Source organism: Sapajus apella, unplaced genomic scaffold, assembly GCF_009761245.1.
Source record: "Sapajus apella isolate SASKATOON/1434 unplaced genomic scaffold, GSC_monkey_1.0 scaffold4, whole genome shotgun sequence".
Taxonomy (NCBI): Eukaryota; Metazoa; Chordata; class Mammalia; order Primates; family Cebidae; genus Sapajus; species Sapajus apella.
Window position 1 is genome coordinate 57,583,585 of NW_022436944.1, and position 13,914 is coordinate 57,597,498.

At 50.8% G+C, this 13,914-nt stretch overlaps 1 protein-coding gene across 6 annotated transcripts in view; it reads left to right on the top strand.

Annotated features, from left to right (window-relative positions):
* Positions 1-13,914, top strand: part of XYLB (xylulokinase) — a 59,132-nt gene that overhangs the window by 18,763 nt on the left and 26,455 nt on the right. For 5 of the 6 annotated variants that reach the window (XR_004265879.1, XM_032270480.1, XM_032270504.1 and 2 more), the window contains 9 exons: positions 852-917; positions 2,201-2,273; positions 4,044-4,162; positions 6,313-6,394; positions 8,026-8,066; positions 8,670-8,785; positions 9,645-9,760; positions 10,438-10,511; positions 12,770-12,866. Coding sequence is in view for 5 of the 6 variants with exons in the window: in XM_032270480.1 (XP_032126371.1) it covers positions 852-917; positions 2,201-2,273; positions 4,044-4,162; positions 6,313-6,394; positions 8,026-8,066; positions 8,670-8,785; positions 9,645-9,760; positions 10,438-10,511; positions 12,770-12,866 (784 nt within the window). In the remaining variant the exon portion in view is untranslated. The remainder of the gene's footprint in view (positions 1-851; positions 918-2,200; positions 2,274-4,043; positions 4,163-6,312; positions 6,395-8,025; positions 8,067-8,669; positions 8,786-9,644; positions 9,761-10,437; positions 10,512-12,769; positions 12,867-13,914) is intronic. The other variant, XM_032270486.1, reaches the window with a different exon arrangement.

Genomic DNA, 13,914 nt, shown 5'->3' on the forward strand with positions numbered 1-13,914 from the left:
AGCCGAGATCGCGCCACTACACTCCAACCTGGTGACAGAGCAAGACTCCATCTCAAAAAAAAAAAGGAAAGTTCTACTGGTTCAGTCATGTCCCCAGAGGTGACTGTGATTAGGCCAGCCTGGATCACATGACCTCTCTGGAGTGGAAGCTTTGGCGATACGGCCAACCCTACTTGGGCCGCCTGAAATATGAATATGTGGATGGGGAAAATATCCAGATCCTACCTCTGGTGCCTCGGCCAGAATAGTCACCCTGCTGTGTGAAGAGCAAGGGTTATTCACTCAGTGTTGTCCAGTCCTGATGTGGGAGAGGCCCTCCAGGAAGGCCCAGAAGTTTCTTATTTCTCTGTCCTGTGGGTGCAGAGCCATTGTTTACTGCCTGGGTCTTTGATTACTAAGGGCATTTTAAGGATTCAAAGGCCAAATTCGCATTGTTCAGTAGCTATCAAACAGATTTAATGCTGACTTTAAAAAGACGCATTTATTTATTAGAGGTGGGGTCTCACTGTGTTGTCCAGGCTGGACTCCTGGGTTCCAGAGATCCTCTCCCTTCAGCCTCTTTAGTACCTGGGATTATAAGTACACACCACTGCCCCCAGTTGGGGCTTACTTTTAAAAGCTTTTATGATGTGTGTACCTATGCAACAATCTTGCATGTTCTTCACATGTACCCCAAAACCTAAAATGCAATAAAATTAAGAAAGAAAATAAAAAAATAAAAAAAAATAAAAAAAAAAACTTTTATGATAGCTGCTCCTATCCAGAGCATGCTACGTTAAACTTACTTTATGAGGGTGATGATTGATTCTGTGTAGGATTTGGGTTCCTAAGAATTTATATTCCTTTTCCAGCGTTTTACAGGAAACCAAATTGCAAAAATTTACCAGCAGAACCCCAAGGCCTACTCACACACAGAGGTTGGTTAAATGTTCCTGTTTGATTGAAAGTCGCAGTTGAATTCCTTTCCTAATATGTTAGATACGTCTTATGTGCAGTGGCTGAAAACATTGATAAGCGGACACTAACAAATGATATATTCGATTTGCTTTTTTTTCTCATTGTCGGGACATTTCCAAAGAGGAAGGGAAGAATGGAATGTGGGAAAGAGAAGCAGGGGTTCTCCTGACCAAAAGGGTGAGGGTGAGGGTCCAGGTGGGAGCACTGGGGACTGACGTGTTCCTGAGACCACCTGAGGAGAAGATCTGGGCCTCTGAGCAGACTGTGTCTGCTCACTTTCCTATGTGGTTAACTCAGGAGGACTGTCAGGCACATGATTGGCATGGAGTCAATGTTTTCTTTGGAAATGTATAGGGCTGGGCCTTTGTGTCCCCAGCTGTGGCCCTTCAGCCAGAGCCTCTGTCACAGGAACCAGGTTCGTTCCTGGCTCCACTGTTGCTGATGCCAGCCCTTAATGCTGCCTGAAAAACAGCCCCACACCCTGGCTAGGGATTTTCATCTTGTGATAAGAAAATGATCAGCTCACTTTAAACCAAAGAACCTTTTTAATCTTATAAATTAACATGTGGTTTATTTTTCAATGATTCGAGGTTCCAGATTACTCTGTAGCTAATGAATATAGGCTTTGGGTGGAGGGGTGAAAACCCTCCCCAAATTCTGTATGTGGAATGAAATTGGCCTGACAGAGGACAGGAGCTGCTAACAGTCTCTCCATGGTTCCAGAGGCCCATGATGCTCATGTGGAAGTACAGAACCTCAGGGTGGCATCGAAAATCTACCCTCTGTTTTTCTGGCTAGTGCTCAGAGTCTGTGACTTCTGAGGAGCCAGCTTTTCTGAACTCCTTAGAGTGTCCTGGTTAGTCCTGAGGCCACACATCCACTTCCCTTGTGACCGGAGGAAGGAAATTGGGGCACACACTCCCCAGGATGTTGATTCTGGATGGAAAGGCAGCGTCCCTAAGCCCTTTCTCATGGGGCTTTTGCTTTTTGTCTCTTTTGAACTTGGCCGTTTTATGGCCCATCAGAAATTGCAGAGAATGAATGCTCTCCTGAGGACTCTGTTCATGGTATTCCTGCTGCTCTTATCTGAGATGCACAGTCTCCACTATTACTTGGGACTTTTGCTCAAAGTTTCTGCTTCCCTGTCCAATTGGAAACTTTTTTTCCATGCTTTGTGTGTCAGAAGCATTCACTAGCTAGGGTGTGTGGGAGTGAGTTGCCTCACTGCTTCTTTCTTTTACAGAGAATTTCTTTGGTCAGTAGCTTTGCTGCTTCCCTGTTCCTTGGCTCTTACTCCCCTATTGACTACAGCGATGGTGAGCCTTGGGGTCTGGGGTGGGTCCCTGGGCAGCATGCATGTGGCATGTGGGCATGCCGGCAGTGGGAGCCCCATCTACCCCAAGTAGGTACCAGTCTTGTAGCCCTGTCATCTGTTGCCAGGAAGGGAGTGTATTCATTATTTTTTGCTGCACAACAAATGACCCCAATACTTAGCAGCTGAAGACCACCATGTTTATTTTCTCACCTGGTATTGGAGAGCCAGTAATGGGGGGGGGCAGCTTAGCTGGGAGATGCTGGTTCAGGAGTGGCAGTCAAGCTGGCAGCTGGGGCTGCAGTCATCTGAAGGCTCAACTGGGGCCGGAGATCCACTTCCAGTGTCACGCACAGGGCTACAGGCAGGAGGCCTCGGTTCCTCACATATGGGTCTCTTTATGCGTCTATTAGTGACACTGCGGAGAGGGAGGGAGGAGACGGGGGGAGGCCATGCAGAAGCTGCGGAGTCCTATCTTACTGGTCACACGCTAGACACCCTTGACCCAGTATGGTGTTGTGGGGAACCTCACAAGGGGTGAGCACCAGGAGGTGGGGATCAGCAGGGGCGATCATGGAGCCTGGCTCCTGCAAGGAGCTAGTAAAGTTTTTCTTTCACATTTGGCGAACTCCAGAGATTTGTGAGCTTCTAGAATCAAAACCCTGACAAAAACAAATTGCAGATGGTGCCAGTGAGGAGGCAAAGCTGGGAGGAGGCTGCTGCAGGAACTCTTGGATGAGTCTAAGAGTGAGAAGAGTGTGGATAGAATGTGGGTGAAGGATGCAGGGCTGGAGCCCAGACCCATGGACGTGGCTTTCAGAATGGAGCCCGGGGTGCTCTGAGCCTTGTGGGAGCTCATGGGAAGTTTTTGAGGGCTGTTGTATGCCAGGCATTATTCTGGTTTCAGGAGAGAAAGTGGCTAAGGAGTGGTGCTGAGCTTCCCTCAGTCTGGAGGAGGCGACAGGTCTCCCTACAGCTAGCTCCACAGAACAGTAAACTGGGAGTAGGCTGCATGTCCACCTGTGTTCTACACACCTGCCCCAGGACTGATCACCGCAACAGCTGCGCCAGGGGGCATCGCAGAGGCTCACGTTCCTCAGCCACAGCTGGGCCCTCCACTCTGCTCCCCTTCACTCACTTGAGACGTCACCTCCTAACTTCACCTGGGCAGGTGACACCATCAGCATCCCAGTCCACCTCTGTCTGCCTCCACCTTGGCCCAGTGGAGGAGGAGGTCCCTCCACCAATGCTCTGGATTTCCCCTCCTTTCCCATCCTCAGGGAAGCCTTGGGAGAAAGAGGATGTTTTGGGAAAGAGCTAGCAGGTTGATCTCAGTGACCAGGAGGAAGTTTAGAGGAGTCTGAGAGCTTTTTTTGAAAAGTCAATTAGACTCAGAGATCCCTAGGGGCTGACTTGGAAATCTAAGGGACATGGAGAGTGGTTCCTTGTTCAGTGTGGTTCGTGGTTCAGAGTGGTTCAGTGTGTAGTTCCAGCTCCCCCGGGAGGTCTTTGAGAAGCAGATTTCCAAGCTGACTGTAGTGTTTGAGCCGATGAGGAATATTTAGAGAAGGTGTGATGCCATCTGTTTCCAAGAGCCCCTCTGGCCTCTGGTTCTCTGGTTCCGGAACAACACAAGCGTGCATACATTCCATGAAGGGAGAGCTCCAGGTACAAGTTGTGGCAAGAGAATTATCTGCCCTCTGCCACATTTGTGCATTTTCACAAAAGGTCCGTTTTCAAGATGTGTCTGTCTTTTGTCTCCTTCTGTCCTCAGGTTCTGGAATGAATTTGTTGCAGATACAGGATAAAGTCTGGTCCCAGGCTTGCCTTGGCTCCTGTGCACCTCATTTAGAGGAGAAGCTTGGCCCACCGGTACCATCATGCTCAGTTGTGGTAGGTCTCCTTTCTGGCGATGTGGCTCATTTAAGAGCAGGCATCTACCTGGGAAGCACTGTAGCACACACGCACGTGCACACACACACATACAGGCTGCACAACTCCCTTGTTTGTGCATTCACCCACAGGCATACACATGCAGGGTCTTCAGTTTAGCCTAAGACGTAAGTCACTGTCTGGATCAGTGCCTTGCACATAGTAGGTACTCAGGTACCTGTATAGATATGTATAGATTACTGTTATGGTCGGGGGGACTTTGGAAAATTCCTCTAGAAATTTATTAGGATAGGGATAAAAATGGCAAGTGATTCACAGCTAAAGAAAAAGTGCAGAGTGCTGAAGTTCTAGGACTAGGGACTACCAGTGAAGCTTGAAGGAGGCAGCCTTGGGGAGAACAGAAAGAAATACCAGCAGGGCTGGTGCAGCACAGACGCTGGCACTGGACCGCCTGGGACTGAGTCCTGTTTCCACCAGCTCTGTGACTTTGGGTGTTGATTTCCTCATCTGGATCAAAGGGAATGATGCTGTTCATCTTACAGGGCTGTTGCGCAAATCAGATGAGTTAATATGTCTAAAGCACTTAAGATAGTGCCTGTTCCCATGGGTAATGGCAAAAACACTTACCCGTCACAGCGGCCCCACCCGGACACGGGCTGTGAATGTCCTGGTGTATCCTGGTTGGCCAGCCCTGTTCTTGGCTGTCCTGGGGACAATGGAGTGGAGAGAGAGAGAGAGAGAGACCTGGGTCCTGCCCCTGGGGCCCTTTGGTGGAAAATGCTTGCCACAGAGCCAGAACGACCAGAAAGAACTCTGGGTGGGACAGAGTGTTGGTGTGAAGAAGGGACAGGGCACCCTGAGGCCTGGAGGGAGTCGTGGAGCTGGGAGTCTTGGGCCATATGGGGGAGGGGCTGCTATGAGTACCCTGCATTGGGAGTCTCAGCCACGGAAGTACTTCTGTTTTCTTGTTAGAGGCAGAGTCTCACCCTGTCACCCAAGGAGTGCAGTGGCATGATCATAGCTCACTGCAACCACCAAATCCTGCGCTCTAATGATCCTCCTCCCTCAACTTCCCAAGTAGCTGGGACTACAGGCATGCACCATCATGCACGGCTAATTTTTTTATTTTGGTAGTGACAGGGTCTCACTATGTTGCCCAGACTGGGGAATTCTCCTGCCTCAGTCTCCCAAAGTGCTGGGATTACAGGTGTGAACCACCACGCTCAGCCATTTTTCTTGTATGATTCACACTGACATGCTGAAAACTGCCTTGCCACCATGCGGCAGAACATCAAAGCCAAACCATCAGTGTCCAAAGTGTGCCGTGAGGCCAGTGTGTGGAGCTAGAAGAAGAGCCACGCGGCCCTGCGGAAGCTGACAGTGCAAGACCCAGACAGAGGACAGCTCAGAGAGACAGAGGAAGGGCAGACAGAAGACAGCCATGCCACCGGGACTGGCAGTCCACACATGGCTTTTAGTTGAATGTGAAATTCAGAGCAGGCTTTGTTTGCCTTATGCAAGAACACATGCCTCCAAGAAGGAGCCTGTGCAGACAAGCAGCACTGACTCTGAAAAGGCATTTTCTTTTGTCACACAGGTGTGTGTGGGGGACCAGGCAGGACTCGTGTTCTTCGTCCTCCCTCTTTTGGAAGGTGGTGCCCAGAATGCACTTCCTGAACACCGCCTTTTTTGGTTACTTTCCTTGGAACACTGTCCTCTGCACTTCACGCCCGATTGTTGTTAATCCAGTCGCGGGGTGATAGACCGAGTGTGCGAGGCATGTTCTGCTCCCATGAGTTTGCTTACTGGTGTCCTGTTACGTTTTTTGTTTGTTTGTTTTAAATGCTATATCCAGAATTTGGAGCTTATAAAGCAAGCACAAAGTTGGGGTTGGTCTGTCCTTACTACCTGAAATCTCAAGATCAGCAGTTTTTGAGAGGACCTCATGCTCATGGTTCCAAACCTGCCCTGGGCTCCTCTGGCAAACTGTGAGCAGGAGGGACACGCCCAGTTTGTGACAGGGAGTGATGTGACTCCAGGCTCTGCAGAAGATTCCTTCAGCACTGCTGACCTGGAGCCTGTAACATTCTTATGGCCTGAGGGCTGGGTTCACCTCAACAGAGCGCCCTCACTTTGTCCCCATCCCTCAGGGAGCCATTTCTTCCTACTACGTCCAGCGCTACCGATTTCCTCCAGGATGCAAAGTGGTGGCCTTCACTGGGGACAACCCAGGTGAGTATCTCAGCGAGTTATACTCTCCAGGGAGCCTGACTGGGTCAGTGCTGGACGATTGAGAGTTCCAGTCCAACCTGGTGGCAAAGCCTTCTGTGGTCACCCCCACCGCACCCTGCCACCTGACGCCTTGTGCCTGCCCCATCTTAGCTCTGACTCTGCCCTCAGGAGCTGGTCAGCCTGCTCTCCCAGGGTGAAAACCGCTCAGTGATTAAGGAAAGCAGTCATGCCCACCCCACTCCTAACCTTTCTGTTCCATAGATGAATAGCTCAATTCCTCCAACCCTTCCTCTAGGACATGGTTTTAAGTCTCTGCCCTGTCATTTGCTCTGCAGCAATGGCTTGTTTCTCATCTAGACACCTCATCTCCTTCCCTAGCCTCTTCTCTTCCTCCTCCTCTCCTCTGGGTAGTCCTGAAGCCACTCCTGGAAGGGCCCTCGGATCTCTGAAGGAAGGCCAGGTGGGCTACACTGAATAACACCTTAACTGCTGCCTCTCAGCCCTGCCCCAGGAAGAGTTGGTCTTTTTCTAACAATCCACCAAATTAGGGTTACATTTAACCCTAACTAGAAAGGTTAATTTTAACCGTAATTAGGAAGGTTAATTTCTGTGCTTTCAGTCTTCTTTCTGTGCTCATAGTAAGCATTGTTTCTTTTAATCAACATGGGCAGTACCTTCCTCATTTTAACAGTTGTCTAGAGTTCCGCTGTCCCAGCATTTATTTCACCGGTCCCTTATGGATGGCGGTTGGTGTTGCGTCAGTGTTTGGGTAGTGCAAACAATGTCGAGATGCACATTCAGTCTTGTCTCTCTGTTGTTACAGGGTAAGTTCTCAAAGGTGGGATCCCTGGATCCAAGGCTTCTGACACACACTGCTGATTGAACCTCAGTGGCAGTGTGTGAGTGCACCTGTCCTCACTCCCATTTCACGTTTGCTCACATGTTTAGTCACTCGGCATTTGGTGAATGCCTATTATGTGCCAGGCCTTCTTTCAGCGCTGGGGCACTTCAGCAAACAAGGCAGATAAAGATTGCTGTTGTGAGCCAGGTGTGCTGGTGTGCATCTGTAGTCTTAGCTACTCGGGAGGCTGAGGTGGGAGGATTGCATGATCCTGGGAGTTGGAGGCTGCAGTGAGCTGTGATCATGCCACTGTACTCCAGCCTGGGCAGCAGAGTGAGACCCCACCTTTATATCTCTTTTAAAAAAAAAAAGTCTGCTGTTATGGGCCTCATGTCTAAGGCAGGGCACAGACGGAACATAAACTAAGCCCCTGCTTTTCCATCACCGCCTTTGTCTTTCGCTGCTGTGTGTATCCTTGGTGTCTTGTCTTGGCCTCCTTGGTTCTCTGTACTCCCAGGAGTGCCTGACAGTGGAGGGATGTTTGGACCCCTTCAGGGAAGAGACTTCACAGCTCAAATCAGAGTCCCTGCTCACAGAGACTCCACCCCCTGACCTCTATGACCTTCTCTTATGGCCTCCTGAGCACTCAGCCCCCCTGCTTCTGCCTCCACCCTAGGGTGTGGGTGGGAGTTGGAGGTGGGGGCTGTGCTCCTGCCTAGAGAGCCCTGTGGTTTGCTTTGTGGTTCCCACGTGGCTGCCAGCTAACCAGGAGCTCCCCTCCCATTCTCAGCATCGCTGGCAGGCATGAGACTGGAGGAAGGTGACATTGCGGTAAGTGACTTCCTATTGGCTCTTTCGGTTTCCACACTCACTCCCGCACTCTGATAAGCAGCACCAGGATCTGGGTCCCAGCAGCATGTCTGCTACTTATCAGAGCATCTGCTGGCTCCAGAGGCAGGGGAGGGAGGGGGTGGGGGCGCACATCTTTCTCAGAAGGTCGTTGTTCTTTGCTGGATGGGCAGGACCCCTGCCTGCTTCACAGTGGCCAGTCTTAGTGAGTGCAGTGGCAGAGGGTCATACTTGGGGCCAGAGGGCTGGGAGCAGCCCAGACGAATAAGGAAGACATAACTCAGGCTTTCCTACTTCTAGTGGGAAAGTCATGTGGGGAGCCAACCATCACCCAAACCATTATTTTGCTGCAGTTGTGGGATTAGCACAGGAGACCGTGGAATCTGCACCTGGGGAGCTGGCTCCTGGTTCCTCTGGTGTGGGAGGGTCAGAAGGGGCTCTGAGAAAGTGGCCTTGCATCTGAGGTCTGCAGCATGAGGAATGAAGTGACGAGGTCAGGGTGGGTGGAGTGTAGCGCGTCACTGGCAGAGGGCAGCATGTGTGGGCAAAGCCCAGGGCACCTCAGCTCTGCCCGTCTCTTTCCAGGTCAGCCTGGGCACCAGTGACACCCTGTTTCTCTGGCTCCAAGAGCCCATGCCCGCCCTGGAAGGCCACATCTTCTGCAACCCGGTTGATCCCCAGCACTACATGGCACTCCTGTGGTAAGCCTGGGTGTTTGCTGGCACCATTCGCTGGGTGAGGAAATGCAGGCAGATCTGGCACTATCTTGAGGACCCCAAGTCATTCCACCAAGCTCTGGAGTGACTCCCTCCACTTTTCCAGGCTCTACTGGGCAGCTGAGACCCCCCCGGGACTCACTGGCTCCTGCTGACAGCAGAGCTGGGTGAGGAATAATCCAAGACCCTGAGTCCTTCCAGCCCAGATTCAAATCCTATCCTCACCACCAATACCCTGTGTGACCTTGGGCCAACTCCATAGTGTGGCGTGTCTGAGCCACACTTTTCTCATGAGATGGGAAGGGTAAGAGCATTTACCTCACATTGTTGCTGTGGCCTGTCCACAATGTGGTGGAACCTCAGCAAATGGCGGGAAGGACAGCCTGCCTTCCGACGGCTCTCATGGAAGGGACGTGCTCTGTGCTCTGACCACAGGCCTTTGGAGACCCGTCCAAAGCTCCTGAGGGAGATGGTTTCTGAGCTCCTAGGCCCTAAGAACTGTTGGAGAATGTGGCTAGTTAGCCCAGCCCACCCTGCCTCATTGTGCATATGGTAGAATGTGCAGAAACCCGAGCTCCCTGTTCCTACCTGGGGCTCCTCTATGTCAGCCTCCTCTGTAAACAGCACAAGATAAGGGTGTTTCTGGTGCTTCCCAGGGAGGTGCAGGGACCTGGAATCTGAGGAAGAGCCTCCGATGCCTAAGTTTCAGAGCCTGCTGTGCACTGCCTGGGGGTTGTGGTCCAGCCTGACCTGCAGTTCCTCTGCCTGGGTCTCCTCACTGAAACTCATGGGTCCAGTCAGCATGCACCAGCCCCCTCACTCAGAGCTGTGCCCTCTTCTGCAGCTTTAAAAATGGCTCCCTCATGAGAGAGAAGATCCGTGATGAGTTTGCGTCCTGTTCCTGGAGCGAGTTCTCTAAGGCACTGCAGTCCACAGAGATGGGCAATGGTGGAAACCTGGGTAGGCTGGTTGGGGATGCCCAGGCCTGTGAGGGGTCAGCAGCTACCACTGGAGGTGCCCGGGGCCCCATGAGCTGGGGGAGAGGAGGGCTGTGGAGAAGTCCAGGGAGTTCTGTCTGTCTGCACTGCTGTTACGCAGGTCCTACAGGCTGGTGTGGAACCCTGTGCTCTGAGCGAGGGTGGGGCTGTAAGGCTGTCCTTGGCTTCTGCTCTGAGCAGAGATCAGGCCATTGCTATATCTTCTGCCCCTTCCCAGCCCCTGGTGACAGCATCAGAGAGGGCAGCCTCTACCCTGGTGCATCCCCGTTCACAGCCCTCTGCCCCAGGCACAAGGAAAAGTGCCCGGTGTCTGGGCAGGCCTGAGCAGGGAGGGGCCTGCCTCCCTTGGTCAAACCTGTGTTGGATTTTAGGATTGGCTGGGCAGCTGCTTCTTGTTCCAAGCTGCCAGGTGAGAGCAGGAAGAATTGTCTCTGAGAAAAGCTAGCTCAGGGCTTTCTGGTTCCCTTCTATCCTGTTGGAGAAAAGGAACTGAGAATATTCACAGGCCTCATCAGGGGGATGAAAGGAGCCAGGGAACCCAGGGATATGGGGTCATTTAGCCCTGTTCTAAGTCTGTTGAAAAGCCGATCTTCTGTTTTTTGACTAATGACAGCTGATCTCTTCCTGGTTTTATTTCAGGTTTTTATTTTGATGTAATGGAGATCACCCCTGAAATTATTGGACGTCATAGGTTTAACACAGAAAACCACAAGGTAGGTGTGCTGTTGTTATTGGAGCTACATTGGCTCCACTTGTAAGGTTGAACTTAACAATTGCCTATCAAATTATGTTACTTTTAGGGACTTTATTCATTTACTCATCCACTGATACACACACTTGTGGTGTGCCAGGGTGTATTCTAGAGCCTGGGGAGTCTTTAGCACCTAAGACAGGCACTGCCCTTTTCCTCAAGGAGGAATGCAGAAAACCTGAGACCTCTCTTCCAGCTTAACAAATGCTAACGCTATCACTGAGTATCAAAGAGCATATTTCCTTGGGAAGTTTTGCCCTATACCCATAGGGAACTCATGGATTTTGAGATCCTGAATTTCCTCCTGGGTGAAAGAGCCTCTGGGACTGGGAGGTACTAACATTTATTGAGGCCTATTTGGGGCCAGGCATTGTGCTCATGGTTTTCTATATCTTCCTCATTTATTTTTTTTGCTTTTGAGACAGAGTCTCGCTCTGTTGCCCACACTGGAATGCAGTGGCATGATCTTGGCTCACTGCAACCTCCACCTCTCGGGTTCAAATGATCCTCCTGCCTCAGCCTCCCAAGTAGATGGGATTACAGACGTGAGCCGCCACGCCCAGCTAAATTTTGTATTTTTAGTAGAGATGGGGTTTCTCTATGTTGGTCAGGCTGGTCTTGAACTCCTGACCTCAAGCGATCCGCCCGCCTTAGCCTTCCAAAGTCCTGGGATTACAGGTGTGAGCCACCATTCCGAGCTGTCTTTTACTTTTCAAAGCAATTCTGTGAGGTAGGCACTATTGTTCCTCTTTCCAGACGGAGAAGTTGAGATACAGAGGCTCAGGCTTAACAATCTCTCCAGAGTCACAAGGTCATAGGTGGTGGAGGGGCTCACCCAGTTCTCTCTGGCTCTGAAATTGCTGTTTTCTTTCTGCACCTTGCGACCTTTCCCAGGAAGGATTTAGTTGGTACTTGCTGCTTGAAATTGACATTGCTATTAGGTAGTCACTGGAGAGTCATCACCACATTTTGGGTTGTACCTGAGAGATGTTTCTGACCCCAGGAAATGGGGGGTTTATGTAAGACCCTGTGTCTAGGAACTGTGACCATCAGAGTTGGCACTGGATTCAAGGGCAGATGATGGCACTACATGCTGGATTTTGAATGAAAAGCTTTGTATAAAGTAGGAAGTTCGTCTCAATCTTCTGATGGGGGACCGGTTTGCTTTCTTTTGTTAGAGTGAGAAGCAATGTCTGCTCTTTCTTTTATGCATGTCAATCCTAGATTTGTCAAGGAGAAAGTAGTGTTCTTCATTCATTCATTCAACCAACAGATATGTATGATTGGTGCCAGTCACCAGGGACACAAAGGAGAACAAGACATCGGTGGCCTTGCTCTCCAGAGCCTGCTGTCTAGGAGGGAGAGGGACAGTAGACAGGGGAATGAGCACGTACACGAATGGAACAGGTGCTGAGGCTAGGGAGTGGAAGAACAGAATGCCGCAAGGGAAAGCAGGGGGTGGGAGGGCTGGAGACTTACCCTGGGTGGGGTCAAAGGGGTGGTCGGGCCTGGGTCTCTCTGAGAAGGTGGCCTTTAGATTGAGACCTGAACGTGCTCAGGATCTCACCATGGAAAGAGTAGGACAGACTTCCAGGCAGAGGGAGCAGCTTGGGAACTAGAGGAAGGTCAGTAAGGTTAGAGTGTAGCTGTTCATGAGGGGGCAGTGGCAGGTTCTGGCATTGGTCTCAGGTGCCAGAGAAGCAGGGGTGAGCCTGGTGTTGCTTGTCGTCAGTGCCAGCTTGGAGGACATGCCACAGGGGTGAGATCTCAGGATACGCTCATGGCTCTCACTTATCTATATAAACTGCATTTTCCAGGCTCTGTTGTCTAATCTGATCATTACAACAACCCTAAAAAACAGGCGCCACTATTACCTCTGTTTCATTAAGAAAAAGAATGATAGTAAGACTAATGTAACTTACTGAAGATTGCAGAGCTGAGTGGTGGAACTTGAACCCTCAGCTGCCTAAGACTGAAATCTGTAATGTCTCTGATAATTCAAAGTGACAGGCATGTGAGGCTGTTAGCTGTGTGCTTGAGTAGTGTGTTTGTGTGAGTGTCTGTGACAGGCAAAGATAGTGGTTAGAGAGCCCAGCTATGAGTTTCAAATCTGTGCCGTTGTTTAAAAAGATCATGCGTGCATGTGCACACACACACACACACACATGCACACAGATAATGAGAGTTCCTTACTCTATGCCTACCTTTTCCTGGAGACAGGTCTCAGCATTCCCTGGGGATGTGGAGGTTCGAGCACTGATTGAAGGACAATTCATGGCCAAGAGGATTCATGCAGAAGGCCTGGGCTATCGAGTCAGTAAGTGAGCCACTGGCGGCATGTGTCCGGGGTAGCGGCTCAGAACCAGCTCACACCGAGGGACCAGGGCTAGCAGGGCAATGTCTATCAAAGTTTTCTTCCAGGGGACCTTGTGCAGGAGGGAAGTGGAGCCTGCCTTGGGGGTGGGGTGAGAAAGCACAGGCAGGTATAGACCAGCAGGCAGGTTGTTTCCGCTTCTCAGCTGTGTCCACAAAAGCCTGACCTTTTGACTGGGACCTGTAGGACTTGGGAAAGGTCTTTCTGTAACCCTAAGCTCCAAGCTGCAAACAAGCTTTCCTGAGCCCTGGACTGCAAGGGCACAGGCAGTGCAAGGCCTGGGGACATGGCTGAATCTTGGCCTTCCAGCCTGGCCACGTTCCATTGCCTCTGGGACAGACTCTAGGTCTTTCAGCTTGGACAGGGAAGAGGGTGAGGGCGATGTGGTACCACTGCCAAAACTCAGGAGACTGATGTCTTAGTTAATTTTCTATTGGCTTATAACAGAATACCTGATCCTGGGTAATTTATAAGAAAAGGAATTTATTTCTTACAATTATGGAGGCTGAGAAGTCCAAGGTTGAGGGGCCATATCCGATGAGGGCCTGCTTGCTAGTGGGGCTCTCTGCAGAGTCCTGAGGAGGTCCAGGGCATCACATGGTGAGGTACAGGGCTAGCTCAGGTCTCCCTTCCTCTCCTCTTGAAGCCACCAGTCCCATTCCCATGATAACCCGTTAATCCATTAACCTATTAATCTGTTAACCTATGAATGGATTAACCCACCCATAGAGCCCTCGTGACCCAATCTCCTTAAAGGTCCCATCTTTCAATATGCCACATTGGAGATAAAGCTTCAACATGAGTTTTGGAGGGGATACAGATTCAAACCTTAGCAACTGGCACGGAGAGGGCAGACCCAGGGCTGGGGGATGCAGAAGGAGGAGAAGGGGATTTCTGAGAACTTGAACTATAGAACAATCAGCTTTAGGAGGTCAGGGAGCTCCCCTTACAGATGGCATTGGAATGGTCTGGGGGTCTGTAAGGAGTTTGG